The 27,442-nt window shown below is 46.8% G+C and overlaps 1 protein-coding gene across 1 annotated transcript in view; it reads left to right on the forward strand.

Moving 5' to 3' along the window:
- The window catches only part of MXRA7 (matrix remodeling associated 7), a 29,342-nt gene extending 18,793 nt beyond the window's left edge, over positions 1-10,549 (forward strand). Inside the window, exon 5 of the mRNA XM_059828186.1 lies at positions 10,367-10,549. Coding sequence (XP_059684169.1) covers positions 10,367-10,481 — 115 coding nt within the window. The 3' untranslated portion in view covers positions 10,482-10,549. The remainder of the gene's footprint in view (positions 1-10,366) is intronic.
- Positions 10,550-27,442: the final 16,893 nt, after the last annotated feature.

The raw sequence follows: 27,442 nt of genomic DNA on the forward strand, positions 1-27,442 counted from the left end.
AACAACTCCCTTGGGTCTCTGCTTTCAGTTCTCTCTTTCCATGAGGCATAGCAGGTCCCAGCCAAGTCTCGGTGACACGGAGGGGTTGAACTGTCTGTGCTCTGTCCTTGCCACTCTTTGCTAGGTGCATTGGCTGGAGAAAGGAGAGCAGATCCCATGTGATGGTCTGTGGAAAGGTCTCTCCTCTCTGTCCTCTCTCTTGTTTACTGGCTTTAGGAGGAGGTGGGGGTGGAGAGCCAGAAGCTGCCCCATTGAGCCTCAGCTGGGGCACCCTTGCCGACCCCTTGAGCAGGGTCTGAGTGAATGGCACCAAACTGCTCAGACGCGCTCCGCTGTTTGCTGGTGCACTCATGGATGGAGCAGGTGATTCCCCAGACCACAGTCCAGCCTCTGTAAGACTAAGAAGGTAGGGATGGCTTCCCAGTTTCCTTGGCTAATGGGCTCAGTTCCCACAGCCAGGGGACCCACTCCAGGAGCAAATTCTCTTCCTGCCTCTCCTCTCATCTCCTGGCCAGCCATGGGTGGGTTGAGGAGATACTGCTTGAATCCAGGCTAGACTTAACCCTAGGTCTTGACTGCAAGCTGGAATTCATGCAAGAAGAATTGGATGGCTGTAAGTCTCACACTCCGTCCTTTTCTTGGTGGTAATTTAGCAATGGAAATCTGTCCCCTCCCCAGCTGGGTTGAGAGTACCTCTTGGTTACGAGGCACTGAATAAAACTGGGCTTGGGCCCTGGAGTTTCAGCAAGGCAGGGTGCCCCAGACAGACCCTGGCTCTAGGGAATGACAGAAAGGAGAGACCTTTGCCTGCTCTGCCAGATATCCCAGATTAAAGTGGGGACGCAGCTGTGGCTTGAGGGAGAACTGTGCTGAAGTTCGGTTTTGAATGAGACAATGCTCATAATGACAACTCTGGAGCACACAAGGGCAGGAAGCAGCTGCAGGGGTTTAATGACCGTGTTGTCAGGCCTTCAACTATTTTGAACATCTCCACTACTGGCCCTCCAAAAATAAGTGGGTGGACTGGGCTAGGGGAGATTGCATTTCGGGAGAGCTCTCCATCTGCATCTGTCCCTGTCCACCCCCTGCATTGCCATCACATAGCCCTGGCTCGCTTGCTTGCTCCCCCGTCTGTCCTGTCCTGTCCAGCATGGTGCTTCTTTTGGATGAGGGAAGCTGGTAAGTTTGGGCTTTCTTTGGGTTTTTATTATTTGTTTGCTTTTCATCTTCTGCAGCACGATAGTCGTCCTGGGCTGAGGGAGGAGGAGTAGCAGCAAGGGACCACAAAGCCTAAGGCCATGGGACTCTTCAGGCCAGGCTGGCCACCGCTTCACTGTGGCCACCAGCCACTGGGATGGCAGTGCCCATGGGCAAGGCTGCTTTCGGCCCCAAAACACCCAGCGCATGAGGCACGTTTCCTTCCCACCTGCCTTTTGTAGGAAAGGGACACTGTGTGTTTGGGGGTCCCTGCTGAGCTCCCCCTGCTCTGGTGCTCCTTCTGTAGGTGCCAGACTCCACTTGTATGAGGAGGGAGTCTCCTGGTGGCCCAGTGCTGTTCCCTGCCTCCACCATATCCCTGGGGAAAATGTCCTCTGACCTATGAGATGTCAGGGGAGTTGAGCTCTGGCCCTATTTATAGAGCATCTGGTTGAGTCATGAGTCCCCAGCAGCTTTAAAAAGTGAGCAACTCAGGATGCCTCCCTCGGAAACCCAGGGGAAGGGGAGGCCAGGAAGCCCCTTCCCCTTCTCCTCCTCTCCCATCCCAGAAAGGAAACTTTTGCAAGCTCCCCCGTAGCCTTTGCAGGGTGTGCATCTCTGACCCTGCCCTGGGTGAGATTTCAGACCAGACAGCGACTCTGCTTTGAGCTCCGGCTTTTTTCTTTTGGCTCAGGTCCTGAATTGTCCCAGCTTGTGGCTGCTTCTCCGTGTCTCCCTCACCAAGTGCTCACAACTTGTCTTCATCTGCTTCTGCTTAATCCTGTGCGGCATGGGCAGCTTGCCGTTCTCTATCTGCTAACTCTCTGGGAGCCTGGCTCTGCCTCTCCCGCGGCTCCCCTGCGGCCAGGGGGGACCAAGGCTGCGGGGAACTGGGGCATCACACCAGGCTGGGTGCAAAGTGGTAGACAGCGAGCTGGAGCACAAACACTGAGCGATGGAGGAAAGCGCAGGCTGGCTCATCCATGGCTTTCCCCACTGCTGCAGCGTTGGCTGGGGGCGTCACGAGTGTTGTAAGGGGATGGGCACATGACTGAAGGAGGCGATCGTGGCCTCTCGGCTGAGCTGGCCGGGAGCTTGAGCAACCTTCCTGGCTGTACTCTGGCCTTTTCGGCTGTTGCTGCTGTGCCTGGGAAACGTGGGAAGCTTCTGTCTTGAAAGAGCGGTGGGCAAGGCCCACTTGGGCGGTGACACAGTCCCCGACCCCACTGACTCCTCACTGGCCCCTCTCCTAAAGGTGATGGGACTTGTTGTCCCCAGTCACACAGGCTCTGGCAGCCTCGACTGTTTTCCTGGTGTTCCTGAGGAGCAGCAGGTATTTCCCGAGGTCGTGTGCACCTTTTGACTTTTCTGTCCCACTGGAGGAATTTTGTGTTGATAGAAGCTCCCTTTGGTACCTCTCACTGTCCTGCTCTTTTTTCTAAGCACTGACTGTCTTTCCCTGTTCTGCATTTAAGTCCTCTCTCTCCACGTTTTACCTATTGGCTGAAGAAACTGGCCCACGCTTTCGAGATGACTGGAAAAGCTTAGATTTAGTATGTCATTCCTCATATTCTTTCTACAATACCCCGATCCTGGACAGGACTGAGTTATGGTCACTACCAGAAATGAGATGGTAGCTGCCCCAATGGTAGAGAAATGGGAAGCAGTGGTGATGAGACCATCCCCAGCAGTGAGATGGGAGGGAACTGCCTGGGGAGAGCTTGACCACCCATTGCCACGTCTGCCCAGCACCCAGGGCCTTTCTTCACTGCTCTCGATCCTCAAGGGTCAATCTTAGCCTGTCTGGATTGAAAAGAGTCTGGAGCCAGATTGCTATCTGCCCTCCTTGCCAGGATTTCAGACCAGAGGACTGATGTTCCCAAGAAGCCGAGCACCTGCTCCCTCTGCCAGGGGAAGGAGCTGGGAGTAGTCTGCACTTCAGAAAATCAGCTTTCTGAGTGAAACTATTCATGCAAAGGGCACAAGCAATTGCCGGAGGTGGTTACAGCAAGATGCTCTGGGATCTTCTTGGAGTGGGTCAGGACTCCTTTGGAAAGCTATAGTCTATGGATGGGCTACAGGATTTCCTGACCTCCTGCTGCAGATTTTGCATGAATGAGGGATAAACACATATGGGAATGCCACCAACCCACCCCATTTGTCAGTGCTGGGATGCTGTCTGCTCTCAAAGGCAAGAAGCCCATGCCCTTGTGCTGATGCCATGGCTGAGCTGCAGTGAGGGGAATTCTGAGGCCACCCGAATTACATCCAGTTTCCATGCTTGAGGAGAAGCACGGTCTTTTGAAACCTTCAGTACCTGAGCCTCCCTCATAAGCCAGGACCTGCCTTTGTCTGAGCTCCTTGTTCTCCAGTTGTTCCTTGCACAGAACCATGTCCAGCTGACAAATCATACGATTTACTGACTTGGCCTTCAGCTGGGGCCAGAGCAGAGATATTTGGATAATTTGTATCTGAAGAGAGGACACGGGCTTCCAGCAAAAGAAGACTCTAACCTGGTTTGATTGATGCGCTGCTAGGGGAAAGCATGCCAACCAGGTTGATCTCATTGTTCAAGGCGAATAGAAAGGAGGGAAGAGCCAAGGATAAGCAGTGGCTCTAGGCTCTCAGCCTCCATCCCAAGCTAATTAAGTCTCTCGGGCTCTGTGGCAGCAATGTCAGAGCTTCTCAGCCTGGGGGTTATATGGCCCTGATGTCCCCAGTGATGGACTGTCTCATGCTCTTTAGTCTAATCCCCCTCACAGCTTGCTCCAAGAGCAGTAAGGGTTATCCCTGTTGTGCAGATGGGGCATTTATGTCTCTGACGGACATCCTCCATTAAGTTTATACTTGTTTAAGATCTTCTCACCCCACCTATCAGCCTGGCCCTGTCCTGGAGGTGAGTATCCCTGTGAGGAGCTGCAACCGAGGCCCATCCACCCTCCCTGACATCCTCCATCCCTCACCACTCCAACTGTGGCATGCTGGAGGGCACCTCTCCTTCTGGGCCCCCATGGCAACGAGCTTATGCCCTCACACGTGAAATCTGATTACGCTTGCGTGACTTGAGCGGGATGATCCGATCCTCAGCGCTGCGAATCTCACAGAGCGATTATCCACTCTGGAGAATTTCCTTTCTTTGTCCTAATGGGCCGGCCACTGAGCCTCCGCAGCGTTGCTTGAGTAACCCCAGTGCCACGTGATGCTTCAGCCTGTATCTCTCATCCGGGATCCGGGTCGCCAGCTGCACTTGTGAGGCTGCTGGAGAAGGCAACCTTTTGCAGAGGATTGAAGAAGAGATGAGGCTGTAATTTGCCTTCATGCTGTGGCTGTCAGGAGCATGGGACTTTCAAATGGGACTCGGGTGTTATGGGCAGTGAACCCTATTGAATTCAGGAAGAATTAGGCTGGGGTGCATCTGTGTGTGTTGGTAAGTGCCCAGGTAACACGTGTTGTAGCTTCTCTCTACCTTAGTGCAGGTCTCTGTGTCCGTGGGCAGTTGCCCAGGCTACCGTCAGGTTGCCCATTGTGGATGGTGGGCCATGAGAGATGCTGGAGCAGTAAGAGCAGAATGTCTGAAAGGTTCAAGCTGAGAACAAGGGACCACATTTTTTAGCCCTGGCTCTGCTAACAACATGCTGCAAGACCTCAGGGAGTGCCTGGATATCCCCCATCCATAAAACACATGTAACCATCTCGCCCTCCTTCCCTGGGACACTGGGAGAGCTTCCCATCAAAAGGAAGCCCCATGACCTGCAGAGAGTTTGAGGTTTTTTGCCTTCTTCCCTTGAAGAGACACATCTTGTAGGAAGATTGAGAAAGGTCAACCTGTTCAGGCACACTGCCCTGTGAAACCAGTACTCATTCCTGGCTCATCTGGCTGCAGGTGGGAGGAGGAATCTGGGCTGGACAAGGGTGCCAACAGCCCAGGGAGAGTCTGCACAGGGAAGTGAGGCAGTAACCCCTGGAGTTAACGAAGCCTTGCAATTAGTTGGCTTCTTCAGCTCTCATCAGTAGGTCAGAAGAGTTGTAACTTAGACTTGGTTCCAGATGAGAGGATTTACGCTTCTGATTGAGTTTTGACTATCCTGCTGCAGTTGATGAAGCAAAGTGCATTCTCCTTAGAGGCACGAGGTTTGCAAACAGCGGCTTGTTCTGCCCTGAGGTGGGAAGTTGCCTTGCCTTCCCCCCCACACACGCGGAGTTTTCCCCCTGCTCATTTATGTGAATAATAATGAACCAACCTGAGGGGTGAAGTGACTGAAATGATTTCTCTTCTCTCCCTGTTTCTCTTTGCAGAACTGAAGACTATATGAAGTTGTCCCTAGCCTCCTCCTAAAGGCATCCCTTGGCATCTTTAAAGGCTTGAGAGAAATACCAAAACCAACCAAACACACCCATAAGAGAAATCCATAAACCCTCAAAACTTGGGATCCCCTCTTGGTCTGAAGTTGAGTTCTTCAAAAACTCCTGTGGTGTCAAGTTTGAGGAGATCCTGTTGTGTGGCTCCATGGACTGGGGCTGGGCCCAACCAGTGACTTGAGTTGTGTTTGGGGGACTGGGATGTCCTAGGAGATGAACCTTCCTCCCTCTCCCCCAAACACAACCCAAATTGGACACTAAATACGCAGCGAGTCTATTAGTTGTGTTCATTACCATGTATTAGGCCTGCCGTGAAATCTGTGTTGTTCCTTTATTGGGGTGGGCAAACTGTAGCTCTTCTCCCAGACCAGCCTGGACCTTATACCAGACTATCAAGTTGTTTCTTCCTGGGGCCAAACTCCTCTTTACTGCTGGGGGGTGGGAACTGCCTATGATTTCAAATGTTGTACAACGCTGCTTTATTCTGAGGGGTGGAGGGACAAAGTGGGGTCCAAGTGAGGGATGGCAGATGGTAGCTGGACTGACTGAAATCTTGCTTCTGTAGTTATTTTAGCAGAGAGCTGATTCTGTAGGTAGACAGAATGACTCGAAGTGACAAAGATTGATAGTTTAGCTGTTCTGCTTGTGGTGGAGATTTAGGAGACCACACTTTGGCTGCTGTTAATACCTGGATTCTCACTTTTCCCTACTCTGGTTCCCAAGACGAGACACCCAAGGAGGTAGCTATGGCATCAAGGGTTCCCTCTGGCTCAGGATGAGATTGTGGGGGTCCTGGAAGAGACACCCTCCCCATTCCTCTGCCTGCTTGCTGTTCCAGTGCCCTCTTCTCTTGCTAGCCCTGTGGCTTGTCCACTGGAGCCAGAGCTCAGCATTGCTCCTCAGCTCTGTCAAATATAGAAGATTAATTCGGCTGGGCATGTGCACCTGCTTCAGACATAGCAGGTTTCAAATCAAACCCAGCTGGTTTGCAAGTGAGAAGAGGGCCCATGTCCTCTAACGATGTTGTAGAAACACCAGGCTGGGTGGGCATGTGTCCTTCAAAGTTTCTCTCTCACTGCAGGACAACTGCCTCTTGGCTAACGCTGCAAACATATCAGAAACCCAACAGGCTGCTTTTTTTCCCCCTTTTTAATTCCTATGCAGACAATACTTGAAACCTTGTACACAGTTGTCCTTTCCAGCGCCTGGGGTTGGCAAACTCTTCATAAAAGGGCTTATTTAAAGAACAGCAGGAGGCTTCAGCTTTAGAAGAGGCTGGGCTGCCCCTTCCCAGCCGACAACTGCAAGCGTGTTCAGTGGTTTGCATATGAATTTAGGCACATCTGGACCCTCTGCTTCAACATCCCGCTGGTACAGCCGCTGTCTCCCCTCGGTGCTGGCTGGCTGACTCTGTGTCCCAAGCACCCAACTATGCAAAGAATGCCTTATATACATTGTGTTTAAGTTACATGGCAATATGTACATCAAGAAAAGTCTATAGTTGAGTCCAGATTTTTGCTAGTGGCAGCAAGTCAAACTATTTCTTCAACTCAAATGGCTGTCTGGGTATTTTTTACTTTTGTTTGTTTTGTTTGTTTGTTTTGTATCTGATGGTGGCTCTTATATAAAGGACTGTAATTCTAGTGGCTTGAATCTGTAAAAATTGCCTTTGTTTGGTCCAATAAACCTTTGAATAGTTTATGTGGTTTGTGCTTGTTCTCCCTGCCTCCAGCAGCTCGCAACTTCTTCCTCAAGAGATTTGTGTTGAAAATCTGGATTTTAGGTTAGAGGTACGTTCTGCCCTCCTATGCCTTTTACCCCATAAATTATTCCACTGGCTTCCTTAACAACAGAGTCAGACCAGTGGCGAAAGTCAGGGATTTTCCCTTATTTCTGCTGGAGCAACGCAGTGTTGCAGCAGGATGCTGGTCTTGTTTGGCTGTGGAGCAATTATCAACATTCCCAATTCAGAGCTCTGCCCAGGAGTTCAGCTGCTGTGAACACGGATACCTAGCAGTTCCTGAAACACAGATTTCCTTTAACATATCTATGGCTCACTGCCCCAAATCTCCAGTTAATCGCAAAATTCTTGGACTGAAATGTCTGAAAAGAGCCTGAGGGAGTTAAGTATGCAAATTCGATTGCCTATCAAGAAGAATTAGGCTGCTTTGAAAATCCTTAATTAATCTATTTTGTCAGCAATGAGTAAAATCCTGTTTGACCTCCTGAATCCAAGTAGTTTTGAGGACAGCACTTCTGGGAAGAATGATTTTACTTGTGAATGGAGTAGGTTTGATCTGAAATAATCAAAAAAAGATACAATCTGGAGCAGTACAAAGTTGTTTTACAAGGTCACCTTTGATAGGAGAAGCTCCTTTTTGAAATCAGTTTCATGTTTTTGATGCCTTACTCTTCCTTCCCAGGCTCTTTTCTCTCTTTATCTTTGTTTTGCTCTCTCTTTGTTGTAGATTATGTAGTGCAGACAAGTAACAGCTCTTTTTTATTTCTGTTTTTTAAATGCACAGTCATGATACTTAAAGTTGAGGGGAGAGCCAAAATGCATTGATGTTGCACTTAAAAAAAAAGAGTGAATATTGTCTGTGATCTTGATTTTGGAGGTTTGGAGACAAGGAAATGGGCCTTTGGGGAGGTTTGAGCAGTGTTAATGGCTGTGAAATAACGAGCAAGGGATGCAGACCTGTGTGGAGCATTCCCAGCTGGCATGTATTTCAGACACGTGAGGCAAGGCTGTGTATTGAATTTCTCCACACCAGACTGGAAATGTGCCCTCTGGTGCCCAGCAGTGATCTAAAATAAAATATTGATCGCTATTGACTGTGCTTCCCTTCCTCTCATCTGGAAAGGGCAGTTGGATGCTATTCATCTAAGCACAAAAAATTACAGAAGAGACAGACAAATCCAGGTGCTTGACAGCCTGTGGCCAGAGCTTTTGTAACCAAAAGATCCCATATCATTATTGGGATATGTTTGGCCTTAGGACAATTGCATTTTAATTGCAATAGAAAAGAATTGGCAAATGAGCTTTCTTTTGCCAGGATCTGCTTTTTTTCCTGCCCTGCCTGCTGCAATGGTGCTGGGAGGACAGCCTCCTCTTCCTGCTTCTGCTGGGGCTTAGTCCAGGAGAGGGGAAAATGCAGAGCCCCACTCGGCAGAAGCTCAGCACGCCAAGGCTCCTGTGCTTGTTCCTGACTGTCTCCTTCCATTGATCTTGTTCGTGGTGTGGTTGCTTCTGATGTGTTGATGCTGTCCTCTCTTCTTTCAAGCAAAGATTGTGTCCTGGTTTTGCCTGTCATATGTATTTCTACCCCTCCTGTTACTGGAACAGCTAATAGCTTGTCCACACAGGACTTGCAGGAAGACTACCCCCAGTTAACTAATGGCGTGCATTTAAATGGATTAATTACAATATATTAAAGTCCTACACAGAAAGCTGGCTGTGATGGGGACAGAGGACTCTTGACAGGGTGACAATGTGGAAGTAAAAGCCAGAGTCTGTCTTTCTAGCCCAGGGGAGGTCTAAAGATGCTAAACAAGCAGGAAGAGCTGGGATTGTGGCAGATCTGTGCTCTGTGCTGCGGGGCTATCGCTGAATTCTGGCCCCACAGTCACGCAGGGGCAAAATGAGCCTTGAAGTAACAGAAACTGCTTCTCCCTTGTTACAGCCATAAAGCACCACAACCTCCTTAGTTCTTTTAATCTCACACAGGAGCGTCAGGTATGAGGTGTGCTAGGCAATACTTCAATCTGATCCCAATCAGGTAGGGGTTCAGCAATGAGAATGTACCAGCCCACAGCCAGCCCCAACTGGAGCCAAGGTGCACATTCATTTTGCCCTAAAAGAGGATTTTCTAGACAGTTGTATCAGTTCATGAGCTACTTGAGAACAAATGACACTCCTGTGCTGCCCACCCTTCTGTATCCCTGACGGATGATCAGTAGATGTATGAACAATATAAGCCCTCCTATAAAGCTTCCTCAAATGAAGCCCTGTGACAGATACCAAGCTTTGTGCTGCAGGACATACAACAATGGTTAACTGCTTCAGGTTAGGGAAAAATCAGGACATCATCTGTTATGGGGAGAAGGGAGTTAATCATCTACTATGGGACTTTCTAGGGATGGAAATCTGAGCTAGATGGTCCACTGGTCAGCCTCTGCCCACACAGAGATCACCTCATTGCTGGACTGGCTACATGAGTCCATCTCACCATTTGTCATTGGCCAACAAACTCTCGAATCAAAAATTTCTATCTGTGATCTTATCTTCCAGCAGCTGATTAAAGTCATGTCCACACTGGAAGGTAGTCTAGTCTCTAGTTCTAAGGTAGGGTATGCATTTAAAATGTAATAGCTGTTCCTGAATTACTCTGTTATCTACATACTCTCATTACAGACTGAAAGGACACTGTGCTGATGAAGCTTAATCCAGTTTCGTTATGGAGTCTGCTAAATTGGGACATATTGGTCTTATGAAATTCCACATGCCGAGTTATCCTGAAATTTTGAGCATAGATAAGCCCTAAGGAACTGGTTGTGTTAAAGCAGTCTGTTTTATCTCCATATTTAAAGAACTGCAGAGAGACGTGCAGGATGATTGGAGAGATGGGAAGGTGGAGTAAGGAGAACCAGAGGCTATCTCTTTCTCATCTCACATGGGCAGAATTCCTGCAGTCAGTAGGGCTTGTAAAATGACCTGCCTTTGGCTTCGTGTTTCATTTGACCATGGTGTTCTTGCTCAAAGTGCCTTCTGGGGACTGGCTATTCCTACTTCTCCTTTTCTTCTTGACAGGGTTCAGAGAGAGCAGCTGGCTGCCATCTTCAGGCTCATGAAGGAAAAAAGTGACACATTTGGAGAGATGTCTGAAGGAGACATGAAGGAGCAGCTTAGACTGTATGATATATAACCTTGCAGCCAGTGCAGGCTATGTCCAAAAGTCATCTTGGCCCTTATTATGCAGCACACTGGAGACTGTAGTGCTATAAACATGTTTCAGTAGTTATTTTGCAGTTCCAGTATGCTTTGCAAACTCATATAGGCCTGTAATATATACTTCAAAAGATTTGTAATTTCTCATCCTTTTTATCATTTTTCCTTGAAGAGTTATCGTGATATTTTAATCTCATACAGAGATTTTTACCTCTCTCTGGCTTGGCCATATATCTCAGTGATAGAAAGTAGTTAAACTTGCAACTTTTTCCTGGCCATGCTTTATAAAAATGAACTTTCAAACCTAGTCTTTACCAGTTTGATATCTGAAGAAAGCCAAAGATGATAGATGTAAACCAGATGAAAATAATAGAATCATAGAATAACTCGTGTTGGAAGGAACCTAAGGAGGTCTGTAGTCCAACCTCCTGCTCAAAGCAGCATCAGCTATGAGATCAAGCCAGGTTACTCAGGGCTTTATCCTGTCGGGTTGAAAACCTCCAAGGATGGAGGCTGCACAACCTCTCTTGGCAGAGAGGCTTCCAATCCTACACTTAGAGAACGAATAGCCAAAGACAAGGCATTAATGCGCCGATCAGAGGTGAGTTGCCGTTCTCATTTCCTTGGAAAGATCACTTCATCCTCCTTCACGCTGGCTTTTTGAAACAAAACCAAGTCAGTTCTGGCTGACCCCATTGAGCTCATCTTCACACCTGAGAAAACAGCAGCTGACTTCAGCCTGGAAACACAAAAATCTCTTTGCCTCTTGACGCTGGTAAAAGCAGGACAGAAAAGCGGCCGTCATTTTTACAAGGATGGTTGTGTCCAATTCAAGTCCTGTTCTCCTAACATAAAAATGATGTGGGAAATTACATACTTAGGAAAGCTCTGTGAACTTATCAAGTATTTTGAACAGTTTTGCCCAACTCTTGGTGGTTTGGATAGAGTAAATCAATGAGCATTACTAATTTTAACTGAATGTCTTCCGGTGTACTTCTCTCACCTATGAAATGCTGTTAAATACTTTATTATCAGGAAAGATTTTCTCAGTTTTAATAACTGCTGACAAAGGGAGGCAACATTTTCTGACTCAGTTTTAGGGAATGATCTCTTAAAAGATTAGGTTTGCTTTATTTTGTGTAATTCTTTTGAGTCTGAGAAACCAAATATCTCATTATCTGGTCACTGTTTCCCACTACAGTATATTCTATAACACTGTACTATTTGACTTTTAAGAATCATTTAATCTTCTAATTGTTTTCACTTAAGTGAAGGCATATTTATTATGAGATCAAGCTGGTTTTACTACCAAGTCATGACTTAACCTAAATTTAATGTCTGAAAATTACCTCTTCTTATTCAACATGAAGGAATTAAGTGGGAAAAGGAGTATCATGATGTGCAACGTCATGCTAGCTTGCTCTATGCCTAGGCCACAATTTCCTTTGTCAAGCTGTGCAAAGGGAGAAATGTAGAAAATTTGTATATGGGACTTCTCCCTAGTTCAAAACTGAAAGCAGGATCTTTTCCAAAGCTCTTCTTGAAAGCAAGCAAAGGAGAGTTAAGGTTTAGTTGATTTTTAGTCTTTGGCTTGTGGACTTTACAGTTTATTTCCAAAGTATTTTTATATTTCTTCTTTTACATTTGGGCCTTCTCTCAACAGGAACATTTCTGGGGGAAAAAAAAAAAAGAATAAAAATTCCTTAAACCCCTCAGCTTCACATTATGCCAGCAATCATAATGCTGAATAAGGAAGAGTAGCTGGCATTAAACGTGTCCCGTCCACACCTTCTCCGAGCAGCGTCACCAAAATGTTAAGATGCTGTTGATGACAGCACAGTGGTAAAAGATCTGTCATTTACTAGGCTCAAATTTAGAGAAAGAAATTAAGCTAAATAAAGAAGTTTGTGCCCAAGACATGAAAGAAAGGGATGTCTAGATGTAAAACCCATGGGTTCAAAAAGGTACTTTTTCTCTGTGTGTGGTGCAAGGCTGTAATAAAGAGGAACCCACTGGACACGTCTGTGTGAGTCTGTGGATGGCAGTGGGGAGGTGGCGTTCGGAGGCACCTTTGAGGCCACAGGCTGCCGCTGGGACCTGCAGCAATGGGGTATGTCCCGGCCTGGCTGTCCAGCTTCTTATTTCCTTTTCCCTCTGGGCTCATCCGTATTTATACAGGAAATTTCACCAGTTGCTACGGCAGGATCTCCCCTTCTGGGTACTGTCCTTTAAATAAACACCAGCTGCTTTTCCTTGGCCTCACACAGGGATGTAGGCTACAAACGTGGCCGTAGGAATGCACAGCGAGTAGCAGGGGGACAGCGCGAGGGCCATCGAGGAGAGAGTTTAGGGAAACTCTTCTCCCCTTTGACGGGCGCTGGGGCCGCAAACACGGGCAGGAGGATCCCGCACCAGCGCTGGCGGTGAGGGGCCTCTCACGGCCCTTGGTACCATGGAGGCCTGGTCTCCTGTGAGCCCCAGCCTCGGTGGGGTCAGGGCCCCCCGGGACTGGGGGGAGGAGCGGCTCCTGCCCACGGCTGATGGCGGAGGCTTCGGGAAGGCCTCCGCGGGAGGAGGGGACAGCAGCCCCGGCGCAGCGGGTCTCTCTGGCTGCGAGGGCCGCGGCGGAGCCCGGGCAGGGCACGGCGAGGGGGCGCGTTGCTATGGCAACCAGCCCCGGGGCGCCCCAGGCCGCTCGCGATTGGACACGCCTGTCCCCATTTGGCACCCGTACGGAATCGCGGAACGCGACTGGGTTGTCCCTAGCCGGCCCCCGTAGCCCGCTACGGCAAGGGAGGGGCAGGCCGGGAAAACGTCGAAACCGGCGTTATCCTGCAGTGCGCATGCGGACTGCGTGGGCGTCAGGCGCTACAGGGGACGTAGCACCGCCTTCTGCCTGAGCTGGGGCAGAGCGCGCATGCGCGGGGCTGCTCCCCCGCGCTTTACTGTAAGATGGCGGCAGTCGCGAGTGAGCCTGAGGGCTGCTGCTGGCGGGGTGCGGCCGGGCCGGGCCCGGCCGAGAGGCTGAGGCCTCCCTCAGTGGCGGCGGGGGGCCTCTCCGTGAATGTCTGGCTGGAGAGTGCCTGGCAGCGATCCTGGCTGCTCGGAGAGGGCCGTTTCGGTGCCTGTGAGGTGGGCTGCCGTGTGGGGAGGCAGGGGGGTTAGACCTTACCTGCCACCCCTTCGCCAGCCGACAGGCAGCCCGCCGGGCTCCGGCTTTGTGCGGCATCCCGATTACCCCGCCTGTGCACTTCACAGTTTCCACCGACTCTGACCCAAAAGTCCATTGAGGTCGTCAGGACGTTCGTTTCAGTGGGTTTGGAGTGGGAGTGCAGTGAGATAAGTCGAGGTGATCATGGTTTAAGCTGTTCTTTAGTAAATCTATGTTCGATGATGGTCTTGGGATCTGCCGGTGCTGGCACCTTGGGGAGTGAATCCTCTGTCCCTCTAAAAGTGCCCAAAGCAATGTGAATTGTGTGTTGCTGCCCCCAGTAGCGTGCTTGGCAAGGATGGTTCATTCAAGATCTTTGCCAAGATGTTTTGTAGCCACGTTTTTTCTGATGTTCTTAAAATGTGTGTTCTGACATCCCCCTAAGCGTGGTTTAGTGTAATCTAGTATTACGACTCTTTATCTGGTAAATAAGGAATAGATTGTGTTGTCTTGATCTAATGTTGGGTATATCAGAGAATGAGAGCGTTTTGTTCCACATCCTCAGTGTTCTTGGATGTGTTTCATTTCTCATTCAAGCTCAGGCAGTCTTTGAGCACCAAATAGACATCCAGGTTTAAAAAAAGTGGCATGATTTCATTGAGGAGCTTTAGTAGGTGGGGGAGGTGAAGGCAGGAGAAAGAGGAAGCAGCATTCCCCTCTTCTGGCTCTATAGGTAGCTTTGGTAGGGATTTCAGGTTTGGAGACTTTCTCTACAGATCTTTTAAATGAGCTTTTTTGCATAGGTTGCCTCTGGAATTGGTAAACCTTATGCTCTGTGATGCGATAGCATCTGCTTTGCACTCTAGAGCAGGTGTAAGTTATGTAAATCAGGCTTAGCCCAGTGCATTAGCAGTGTAGACAAAGTGGATGGCTGTGCCAACAGCATGAGGAATTGTGCCAGTGAACTGGTCAAGTGTATCCGATAGTGAAGAGATGGGTTTCCACTGTCCTTTCCTTTGAAGGAAATGGGAATAGTTACAGATGGGAAAGTGTGGCCCCATACCCACCATAAACCCTCTGCTTTCTGCACCTAAAAGGTTATTTTCCATCTTATGTTGCCTTCTGCACTGTTAAGGGGAGTTATGGGATTTTTGCAAACTATGTCAAATATTTTGAATAAGTTCCTCTGGGGCATTTCTCAGAATGAATCAAAGGCAAAAGTCCTCATTAATATCCACGAGAGGATAGCAAGTAGGAGTTTCCAGACCAGCTTTGGAGTTATCATAACACTAAAAAAACCCACACTCCTGTTTTGGTTTTTGTTTGTTTTTTTCCCCCCAGTCCCTCATGTCTCTTAACCACTGTATCCAGGTTACATGCATTTAACAGGGAATTAAATCTGCAGCCTTTGACTTTATAATAGACTGGGTTTCTTCCCATAAGAATGGTGGGAACAAAGTTAAAAAATCATGTTGTAGATAACAATTCCTTTTAGCGAATATAATTTCCTCTGGGGCAGGGGAAATAACTAGTTCTGAAACTTGCAGTGACTGGTGACTGTAGGGAATTTCTGTAGTAATCAAGCAGTGAATGTGTGGCATAAGCATCTCCTGTTTTAAGAAAGCAGCTTCACCTTTATTACCACCCAGGGTTTTGTTGGTGAATCACGTTTTGATATAAGGACTATATAAAAAGGGGTCAAAGAGGCAAATCTCTATAAAACCCTTGATATTGTAGCCTTTTCCAACTGCATTTCTCTGGAATCTGTCTGACCAACATAACCTCAGAGGTGGTGTAAAATGTACAGTGGTGTCTGCTGCCTTCTGTTTGTGGCAAGTGGATGGTTTTTGTTTTATTCTCCTTTCTCCATAATATGACTAAAGCTTTTTTCTCAAAGGTGAGTTTTTATAGGGATTCTGACATGTTCCAGGAATGTGATCTTTCTTGTGAGTCCTCTCTAAATGTCAAGTGAAGCAGCAGAGATTCTGATCCTGTGAGGACATGTTCAGACTGAGTTACAGAAGCAGCACTAGATGGTAAGAATTCCTAAAGATAAGGTCAGGAGATGAGGATGGAGTGCTAGTACCATGGATATGAATCTGGCTTTCTGCTAGGACAGGAACAGAGCAGAACATGGAACTCCTTGCGATTTTTTTTTAAAAAACTTCAAATATATCTATTGTGCATCAAACACATCCAATTGCTGGATCCCAGCCAACAACTCTGGAATAGCTGTAGGACACTCCTTTTGCTAAAGGAGAAAATCTCTTGTCTGAAATGCTTTCTTAATTCCCAAAGTAGGTCAGGAATGCAGGCAGTATGTGTAGTGAGTGAGTCATGATGTGATCAGCTGTTGGGAATGCTGTGTACTGCTCGCATTTGTTTGTTAAGTTGTATTGGGAACAATAAACTAACAGAGGAGGTACATAGTTTGTTTCATCTTTGTCTCAAAGAAAAGGATAATTGATCTGGTTTTCCATGAGGGGGTAGTGTCAAACCTACAGTGGGGACTGTGACTGTTTTCACATGTTAAGCCAAATTGTTAGGGATGCCGCTATAGAAAGAGATGAAACAGCCAACTGACATCGTCCTGTGGAATTCTAAGCAGTCTCAACACATCTCCAAAATTGGCAGTGTGAACCAGGCCAGACATGGCAGGGGAGGTTGCGTGCCTTCTCCATGTGGTTGCGTGTGGACTCGCTGCAGCACATCTGGCTGTGATGTTGTTCCCAGTGGTAAAATCCAAGGGTGAGGTATGATGAGTCCTCACCTCCATTGGGGTAAATTTTTCCTCCTCAATAGTGGTTAAGAGATCATAGTCCTGGTGCAAGGAAGGGTAACAGAGAGAGAGAGTGCTGCTGACAGAGCTGCCTGGCAGTAGAAAGTGTTCTTTTTGGAGCTATTTTTTACCACTCTCCTGAAATGTTTTACCTTTTCTTACGCAAGGCTAAGGTAAATGAAACCCTAAAACACTCAGAATTGGAAGAAAGTTTATATACTGCATTTTTTTAGATAAATGTAGGTAAATGTGAAGTGGTAGGGGAGAAAAAGCGAGTACCATTTATCCGCTGGATGGTGCTGTTGTTTTACACAACAGCAGAAGGGTCCTGCACAGCTCCAGCTGAAGACTTCAAGTGCTGTTTTGCTTCAGAGAGAATTAAGAAGGATGTGCACAGACCTTTTCTCCTCAGTAAATTTCTTACAAATCCTGCATGTTATGATCCACCTGTTACCCAACATTCCTGAGACTGGCTAAACTTAGCTAGTGACTACAGATGGGGAAACTCCTATTTTCTGAGCAATTCCTCCTGATCAGGTCCAGAATTTTTCTAAAAAGGCTCATTTAAAACTTCCCTCAATCCCCCAGCCCCCAAGAGTTAAGCCTTGTTTCACCTGTGGGGTGAGTATTTGTTGGCTCAGTCAAGTTCAGTAAGCTAGCTAGGAGTCGCTGGAGGAAAAGCTTGTTTTCAGAGTCTGTGTTTATACTTCATTGTGGGGAAGAAAAGACACATTCCTCTGATGAAACCACCTTCCCAGAGGCCAGGACTTGAGTTTTAATTTTGTTTGCCTGCCATACCATCAGCTAGCATAGCATCAGATAAGATCTGAAGTAGGTATTTACAACTTACTTGACGTTGTTCTAATGTCCTTGTAACTTCTTGTTGTATTTTATTGTATTTTATAACTCTCTTAGAGAGATAACTGCAACCCTGACGAAAGAGAGGACTTTGTGGATCATTGCCTCTGTAATTTGTCTTCCTTGTCAACACTGTTACACCCTTTTATTGGAAAGGAAACAAATAGTAGCCCGTGTGGTGTGAGAAGTTGTTTTGCAAGCTCTGCTATGACTCAGTTGTTGGAATTCTGCTACTGATAATTGATGGAAGCAGAAATTAACTAAAGATGCTGGCTTTAAGGAAATGGGAGGGTGGGAAAGGAAGTAGTAAAAGTGTTTAGTTTGTAGTAAGTGAAGATGGCCGCATTGGTTCAGTAACTCTTCTGAAAGGTGATACTTTGAATTTTTTGCGCCTTCCAGCATCACAGACCGGGCTGTCAGCTTCTTTCAGTTTCCAGATACCTCAAATTCTGGTAGCAGTGGAGCACTTTGCAGAAAAAACTGCAGTCTGCTGGCAGTAAATGTTTCTGACGACCATTGCCAGTCTGTGGAGTACAGGTAGAAAACCCTCGTGTGACTGCACTGGTTCAGCGCAGAGCATTTTGTACTGTGTCACCGTCAAGGCGTTCGTCGGTACCCATGTTCCTGCAGCAGCCGTGTCTGAGCTAATTGAGAGTTGATCTGGTGGGATGCATGTGTGGGTGTGACTGCCCAGGGTCTAGAGACTGGCTGCTACAAATGTGGGGGAAAGCAGAGGACATAAGAGGTAGTAGCGTACTTCGAGGATGCCAGTGATTCGTGCGTGAAGCAAGTCCTGACTTCAGATGAATAACAGCATCAGATTCATACCTTAATTTCCCATCTTATTGTAAGCTGTTTGGACTCAGGGTAGTGGTTCCTTGTTGAAGCACAGGATCTTTCTAATCCCTCCTGTCACCCTGAATTCCCTTTAGCTGCCGCTCTGTTTGTGTGGAGTGTGGCTTTTCATGTCAGCAAGGTCCATTTGAAAATCTAGCTGTTTCATTTTTGGAGGACAAATGTTATAGCCCAGCAGCTAATGGAGATGACCATAATCTTTTGAGGGAAGAGGGACTTACTGAAAACGTGACTGGATGGATAAACCAGGACTGCCTGGGGAAACAGATTTACAGGGAAGTCGAATGACTGACTGCCTAGGCTTGTCCCAGCACCTGACGTTTGTCCTGAAAGTCAGAGCTATGTCTTTTGCAAAATGGAGGAGTTATAGTTTCTGGATACATCTAAGATGTGCTCTAAGTGTGGTCAGAGTGGCTGGGAGAGACACTCACACCTGTTGATCTCTGAACTTTCTGTTTGTTTTGGCTTTTTGTGAAAAGATCTCCTCTGTGTGTGTTTATGCACTTCAGTTTTGATCGGCCTGGGTCCATGGTTTTTGTTTTGTTTGTTTTTCCACTGTGTTGTGAAGCTATTGGATGAGTTACACAGGGTGTTACCTGCATGTTAGCAATAGAAAGACCAGTGGAAACCGGATGGAGAAAATAGAAACCCCAGCTTTTCTCTGTACAGACTATGCTGTAATTTTCACACCCACACACTTAAATCAACTTTGTAGTGGTGAAGTTTGACTTTTGGGATGAGCAAGAAGACTCTTTTTTTCAGGCAGCGCTGCATGAAAATTGTAGGTTGGGTATTGCCGATTCTTTTTCCTGTATAGGCTGTGTTTCTTTGTCCTGCAAGAAAGGATTTCTGCGTCTCGTTTACTGTCCTTGTGGCAGGATAGAGCTGTATGACATTAGTGAAGAAGGGGAGTACACAGTGTATGAACCCAGTGACCCTGAGATAGGGTCAGAGACATTCTGAAAACTTGTTTTTAGGGGGGGATTTAATCTTTCAGCTATTTTCAAGCTGTCTATGAACATCCAAGAGCATTGTGCCTCAGTCCTTTACTCTCATTTTGTGTGTAGACCATGACAGTTTGAACAACCCTACAATTGCACTGTTAAATTGGCAGTGTTGCGAGTGGGTTGATGAGATGGTTCCCTAAAATGTCCTGAGGAAATTGCACTGTCCAACACACTTCCTTTGTTTGTTTTTTAAAAAATCCCACCAGCAGCATTGAAGTGGGAAATTTTCTGTTTGGCTGTTTAAGACAGAGAGCAAAAGGAGGGGAGAAAAATCTGATGTTAATGTAACTGAGAATGTAACTTACTGCAGCAGAGAGGTATTCCTGCGTGATACAAAGTCATAAAAAGAAAACCCTGCGCCAGTGGCTTTTGGACCTGTGTGTTGACTTTGAGGAAATGCATCCTGGGACGCTTTCACCACTGAAATATTCTGCCTGGGACACAGTGCAGTCGTGGCTGTGAAGATCCTGCTAACTGTGGTTTCCTGTTCTGAGGGCTGAGAACTTGTGCAGACAAAATTTGGGATGGTTCCTCTCCTCTTGCACTTTGGTATTTCACCTGCAGCTCAGCAGTCATCTCAGCAGAGATGCTGCAGGTTTACAAGAAGCCCCTTAATCCATGCTAGGCTGCTGGTGGAGCTGCTCCACTGCTGGTACCGGTGGGGAATGGCATCTTTATCACTGCAAAACTTTGGGTGCCCAGGCAGAGAAGATGATGGACCTGCATCCAGTACCTTTACGCTGGTTTCCAGCAGAAGTGCTGTCTTGGGAGGCCCCTCCATTCCCAGGCTCCTTCACAATAAAGGTCTGTCTTTGCAGCTGAGCAACGCTGCCTGTCTGGGTGGGATCCCATGGAGCTGCGGGAGCAACACCTGCTTTCCCTGGCTCCCACCATCCTTTTTGCCAGCTCCTGCTGTAGCCTTTTGTGGCAAATGGTTTCTTAGTAAAGGGTGGGTTATCCTTGTTTATACATGGATTTTCTGTACCCAGGAATGATCTGCATTGTGCATGACAGTTTTGTTTATAGTGACAAGCCCGTGACAATGGTGTTGATGTCCCTCCTCACCTTTCTGCAACAAGAGATGAGGCAAGACACCCTCTTGCTAATTGTATCAAAATATGGTGGGCTTTATCCTGCCCTCTGCAGTCATAGTGACTGACTGAGCTGAGAAAAAGTGGCTGTTTCGATGTCTGTAGGGGCACACACATGCAGACATTTGGGGTTAGGGTCTGGGAGCTCAAGACTGATCCACCACGTTGTCCTAAGGTGGGAGAGCATGTGGTGGTGGTAATGGCAGGGTCATCAGCACGTGGTAGAGTAGCAAAACTGTCATCTGAGACCCCCTCATACAAACCTTCTTTCTCTCTCTGAACAAATCTACCAGAGGACAGGACACTGCATTAGCTGCCTGTCTCATGTTCTCGATTCTTTTTCGTTCTTTGTGAGCACAAAATACCACAAAATAGTCATGTGCACAGCTAGTTTTGGAGAAGGAGGTGGCTGGGGTACTGAGAGTGTGCTCTTAGGGTCACTTAGCTGACAGAATTGACAGGTATGTTATTTAAAGTCATGTTTTGGTGCACATAGGAAGGGATGGTGTAAGGATGGTCTGTTGTTTGCCTGTTCTGCTCATCTCTCCTCCATACGTCAATTCCGCTTGCCAGTTGCAGTGTTGAAACAAAATTTGATCACCTAGACTCTGCTCTGAGTCAAACCAGGTTAATAAAACTGGTGACCAAGGGTTTGCAGGCATGTGTGTGACTCTATTTGGCCTGCAGGAAAACCCTGGTATTGTTGGTGACCACCAAGCCTGTCTTGATTTTGGCATTTTGGGTGCAGTTAGCAGAGTGTGTAGGTAGAACAGGTATCCGTGCCTGAGCATATCTAACCCAGAGTCCCCAGCGCAAGATCAGGCAGCCTTAAGACACCATTTTTGTTGACTTTCCAGACCAGTGGTGCACTTCAAAGTTTGTAGCAGATAAACTTGCGCCTGGGGTATGTACAGTCAATGGCCTTTTTAGTAAGCATGCACTACTTACTTATGCATAAATGGAACTGCAGTCCTCTGGTTTACTTGAAGTTATAAGGCCAGACCTTGTCGAATGCTGATATTGAGAGAAGCGAAAGGCTGGCTGAATATAGCATTCTACAGGGAACAGTAAACAACTGAAGGAACTGGCCGCCTAGGAAAACTGCCTTACAATTCAGCTGCAATTCCTAGGCAGTAAATTGTGTTACAGGATAACAGAGAACCCAAGGACTAACCACATGACAAGACGGGAGTTTTGATTTTTTTTTTTTCCTTCCTGGATAGATTAGATAGCAAACCATGTGAAATTCCGTAAGTAAAACGCCACTTATTTATCTTGAAAGAGAAGGAGACACTGTGTGTTTTGTAGATGTGAGTTATGAGTGAGATAAAGCTAATTCTCAAATCAAATTGTATTTTGGGGAGGACCTGAATTTCCATTCATGAAACAGTGTAGTTATTTTAATGTGTTTGTGGGGCGCTTGACATATCCAAACGTTTTGAATAGATTGACCTCCTGAACAACAGTGAAATACTTTGGCAGTGGCAGAACAAATAGCCCACCTTAGACTTGTGAGCTGTTGCAGCATTGTGCCTTCAGCCATCAGGGTTTTGAGGATGTTGTGGTGGAGCCACCAGTGTCTAGATGAAGCTGAAAACAAAGATACCCATGTAGCTCTGGGCAAAAGCAGGATTGTTGGTATCATCCTGGTTAAATTTTCATGTGATTAACTGCCTTTTGCTGCTCTGTCTCCTTTCTGTTTATTTCAGAGACCTTCTGTCTGGAAAAGCGTGTGGTGCTGTAGCATGGCTTGTCCTATTCCTCTCAGCAATGACTGCCTTTCAGTAGCAACTGAAGGAAACACAGTAAGGTAATTTGCAAGCGCTTTAGGGTAAATTACATGAAGTTTATAAACCCAAGGGCTCTTGTTATTTGCTCTCGGATTCTCAGAGCGCTTTACCATATGGTTTCACAGAATAGCACACGTCGTTAAACAACCAGAAGAGTAATTTTGCAGAGTCCTTATTTTTCTGTGGGGCTGTCAGTGTCCTCTTGCTTTTGATTGTTTTGTGCATTTACTCTTCAGATACTCCATTATTTTAGTTAACTGGGCTTGTGTTTACTGATGGTTACAATATCAAGGGGTGAATATGAACTCAAACGTTGACCAAGCTGAAAGGTGGGGTGGAGCAAAGTGGGTGCCCTAGGTGATGGTCAGTGGAGTATGACACAGTGGTGTAGATTGCTTAGGGAGAGGGAGGAGAAACCTCAAGCGCTGAAAGATAGCCAAGCCCCAAACGAGATCTGCTTGGAGTCACAGGGTTGGTTTAGATATCACTGCAGCTTGGAGCTGCATGAGATGACCTTTCAGAACGTCTCTTCCAGCTTTTGTTGCTGTGGCTGTGCAGTGTAACTCATTCTAGATGAATGCGTAGTGTCTCAGCAAGTGCAAAATGCCCACTACAGAGAGGAGAGAGCTGTAAGAGCAGGCTAATGGGGATTATCACAAGGACTGGACACCACCTGAATTTGACATCATCCTGTTAACAAACAGCTTAGACTCTTCCTGTTGTAGGCCTGATCATTCTCAGTTGGTAACTAAAAATGGGGACACAAGGCTTGAGATGCAAGCTGCAGAGCTAGGAACAAACACACTCAGTGTATGTCCTGCCTGAATTCTCCGTGCCACACTTTTCACTAGACTGACACCCATTTTTAAGAAGTGCAGCTTATGGGAGGAGATGAATAATGTCATTGCGCAGCATTGTTAGAAACAGACTGGCTGATCCGCTCGTTGCCGGCTGAGACTGTGCAACAGGAGTGTCCTTCCCAGAGATCTCAGGCCTGTGAGACAAACCCAGATTGAACAGATGCTGAGCAGCTCCCAGGGAACCAACAGAGAATGGCATGCCCTCCCTGAGCACTAGGATCTCACATTTCCACTGCAATAGCACAGTGTGCTGCTTTCCTGCCCGGCAATTACTTTGCCTGGAGTTTTCTCAGTATGAGGTTGATAGGTGTTGTGCAAATGGAGTGGCAAAGAATTACCTTCGCTCCATGGCTGGCAAAAGCCTCTGTCAAGTTAATAGGAGGAGGATGGAGATAAGTAGCACAGGACCCTCTAGGTATCCAAATAAAGCAGGAGAAGAACTCTTAAATAGCATACAATAGACAAAAGAGAGAGAAGGGAAGAGAAGCATGTGATTTCCAGCAGTAAATCCATCTTGCTTCTCACAGGACCCTGTGGCTCTACTATTCCTTCAGCTAAAAATGTGACTGCACTTCTCCAATACATCTGTCTGTTCAGAACAGAGAGGAAGGCACTGTGAGGCCACATTTTTCCAAGTGTAAGTCAGGGACACGATGATTTATACCACTCAAGAAGCAGGCTTACATCTTGCATTCCTGTAGCACTTTTCAACCCAAAGGATGCCAAATGGCACATTTGTCCTGCCAGATGTCAAGAGGGATGGTTTCTGATGTTAAGTCAGTGGGAATACTATGGGAAAGACCTTTAGCAGGAAATATTTCACTTCTGGCTCTAAAATTAGTAGACCCCTGCACAGATGTGATTCTGTAATTCATATCTCTGCGGGGCCTGATTTTTGCAGCCAGACGTGAAGTGCTGAGATAATATGTCTGCATTTTCTGCCAGGGGTACGGAGAGGCATTTGGGCTTTGTGATTCTTGTGTTTCTCTCTTGAGCAGCGGAGAGTCCTGGAAGGCTCCTGGCAGCTGTCAGGGACAGGAGCTGGAGAGGCTGCTTTTCTGATGGGGGGGCCAGCTAGCCATGAGTTTAATAAATTATCTCCTCACCTGTCTGCAGTACTGCCCTGTTCCTTGGGGGAACAGCTCTCTGAGAGATTCCTAGTCAAGGAACAGAATATTTTCTTCCTTTCCATCAAACAGAATTTAAAGGGGAAAAAAACCCCATAACCCAAATCAGCCCTGAAGCGGTGTCAGTTTTGTCTTTGTCTGTCAGCTCTTGGGTGATATGCTAGGCTTCCTGCTGGGGAGGCACAGACAAAAGGCTGCTGAGGGAGGCATTTGGATAAAGGAGTCCTGGTTCTTTCCAGCCTGTGTAACTCCAGCTGATGTTTCCAGCCATTGTTGCTGGAAGTGTATTTTTCTGGTTGGGTTTTTTTTTTTTATTCTTTTAAATGAAGTGGCTTATCAGTCTTCTCAGCTTTGTGTATCTGAGAAAGGAACGCCAGGACCAGAGCCATTTCAGTGTTGCAGTTTGAGTGGGATGGGGTGAATGGTGAAGAGCTCAAGAAGCAGAAAAGTAGTGTGATGGAAGTCCTGGTCTGCTTCACTCAGTGCAGAGAGGTTAACACCTATAGCTGTGGCCACAGGGAACATGCTCAAAAGCTGAGTAGTCACTGTGCTTGCAGAAGGAACTAAAACAAGTTCTAGTGACCAGAGGCTGTAATATGGCAAATTCAGAGCATTTATAGCCCGTCTCCCAGTGATTGCTCCAGGCAAGGACGTTCCCTGGTGCATGGGAGCTGGCTGGAGGAGCCTGCCTATGTTCCCATTACCATGTGGGTGAGGGGGAAATACTCAAGCTTGGACCTGTATCATCTGCTGTCACACCATAGATTCAAGGTAGTTTCTTTACTGGGGCATTAGCTGGGAGGGGCTGGATACCAAGCAGCCAAAGCAGTGCTAATGAAAAACCAACAAGTTTTGCATTCTCTGCAGCTGTCCTCTGTGGACACTGAGGAGGCGCTTACCAGTGTTCCACCATGAAAGTCACTGTCTTTTTCTTTCCACAGGCACTTCAGCCCCTGGAGAACACAGACTAGTTGGCTCACTAAGCTGTTCCCCACCTCCTGGTGCAGTTCTCTGAGGCTTTTCTCTGTGACAAAATTGTGGGTGTTCTTGTAAGTGCAGCAGTAGAAGAGGGTGGGGGCTTTGCCCTGATAAATGCTGTTGTCTCTGCATGTTTGTTCAGTGTTTTTGAGAGAAGGTTTGGCACAGAAGAGAAGGGACTTGCTGGAAAATGGCCAGCGAGTGTGGAGTTAAGGCAAGCTTGGGAGCTGTTGGGCTATCAGTTTTGTTTGGTGAAAGCAAGACAAATAGCTGCGCAGAGCTTGCTCTTTAGTTTCTTTTCCCCCTGGATTCCCAGCCAGAAAGCATGTGCTTCTGAAGATGACTACTGAACTGGGAGGGGAAAACAAGAACCTAACATTTCTAAGCCAAGCCTTTGCTAGCTTAGCCTTTGCTAACCCACAGGCATGAGCGCTGAGCAGTCACATGCTGCAGGCAATGTCATTCTTTTTCTCTCCCAGTTATAACTCACTCAGTTCTTACATCGTCAAGTAATACTGTGAAGAGGTCCAAACATCCCCAGCTTCATTAGCAGGTCCTTATTCCACAGGCTTCCAGTCAAGTATTGGTTTTGGTATGTTGTGGACATCACTGAAAGACAAGTTTGTCCTACAGTGAAGCCTGATCAATTCGTAGAGTAGCTTTGTCCTTAAAGCACATCTTGTGATGCCCTGTTCCCTCGCCCAGAGCTATGGGAAAGTGAAAATCACACAGGGCACAGGCAAGCAAGCAAGATTTGATACGCAGCCCTCCGGAGAAGGTGCACACAGATAAATTGTTGGCATAGTTCAGATTCTAGCCGACGCCCACAACACACACAGCTTAAGATCTAATGGAGATAAAGTTTGTTTATGAAAAAAACCCAAAAGGCAAATCTGCCTTTTATCTGTCCAGGATGTAACTACGGATGTAGTTGTCTGGGGGCTGGGAGCCCTATGTGTCCCAGGAATCCTAATTCTTACAGAGCTTTACAAGGCAGCAGCTCTGCTCTTGGCCTCAGTTTTCACCAGGCCATCCCTGAGGAGTTACAATACATCCCCATTTCCCAGTCTGGCTTCATATTTGAGCTAACCAGCCTGGCTACTTGAGCTCTGACAGACTGATTTCAGCAGTGAGGGGTGGAGGATGATGAAATAATATTTCAAGGAGGTGAAAAGCAGTACTCTGAAAAGTTTTTTTAGGTTTTCTTTTCTTACATCAAGAAGGTGAAAAGCTGTGTGTTTTGCATAGCGAGCCTGCTTTTGGCTAATGTGCTTGCCAGAGATTTGGATAGTCCCCCAAGCACAGTCTTTCCTGAACATAGAGTACTATAGACATGTTCTCCACAATTGCCAGCACAGTTCCTTAAAAGCAAAGAAAGCTGTCTTTTTCTGGTTGTTGGAATCTTGCTATCCCCTGTGCCTCTTGGTTTCACAGTAATGTTACATGGAGGAGGTTGAAGGAAAATTTTTACTGCTTCCAGAATTTCCCTTTGGGACCCTATTAACAAAAAAAGCCTTATAGTCACACACAAGCAGCTTCTTCCAAGCAGTATGCCTGAAGGTGCATAGGGCTTGAAAGAAGGCAGCTAAAATGAAACCATTGCTATGTATGCTGCATATCAGTGCTTCGGAACTGATACTTGTTCCTGTAAGAACGTCCAGTTGGAGATCTTGTGGTCACAGAGCTGCTACTTGCCTGTTGCACACCCAGATCTGTAGCCCACCTCTCTAGAATTGCCTGGAGCTAATGAGGGCTGCCCAGGAATATGGCAATACCTTGGCTGATCCCTTTCTCAGTGCCTGTAATTGTTCAGCAGATCTCCTTTGATCCTAGGCTCAGTTTGAGCAATAGTGAAATGTTTTGCTTTAGATGGAGGCAGGGTTGTACCCTGGACTAACAACTTCCCTCGTGTTTCTTAAAGAGCTTTTCAAACCTGTGTTATTGTTTCATTTTTCTCTCCTAGGTCCTCTGATAACCGATGTCTTGCACTTAAATCCAGAGAGAGTAACTTGCCAGGAAGTATAGACAATAAAGAAATGCAGCTACTACTAAGCCTTTTACAGGGAATCCTTGCAGCTTTTTCCTGTGATGCGTGGAGGGGTACAAGGTAGGTATGAAACCTGCTGACTGGCTTTCCTGTAACTTAGAGCAAACATCTTCAGGTTCTCTGTGTATTCATTAACAGTGTGAGTGCTAGCTTCTGAGATTTATGATATTGTCAACAAAAGCTTTTTTCATATCTGAGCTTAATTTTTGATAACAGCTGTGCAAATCAGCCTATGTCGTAAGCAGCAATATGGCCATCTCCCCTTGAACTGTCAGGGTTAATATTTAACAGGTGCCCATGAGTTAAAATGGCCCTTTGCTGTTGCATGTAAAACTACATCTCTGGTACAGGTAAGCGTTTCTCTAGCTGTGGTGTTCATCTCTGCTAATCCTTCC

This window comes from Gavia stellata, chromosome 22 (assembly GCF_030936135.1).
Source record: "Gavia stellata isolate bGavSte3 chromosome 22, bGavSte3.hap2, whole genome shotgun sequence".
NCBI lineage: Eukaryota > Metazoa > Chordata > Aves > Gaviiformes > Gaviidae > Gavia > Gavia stellata.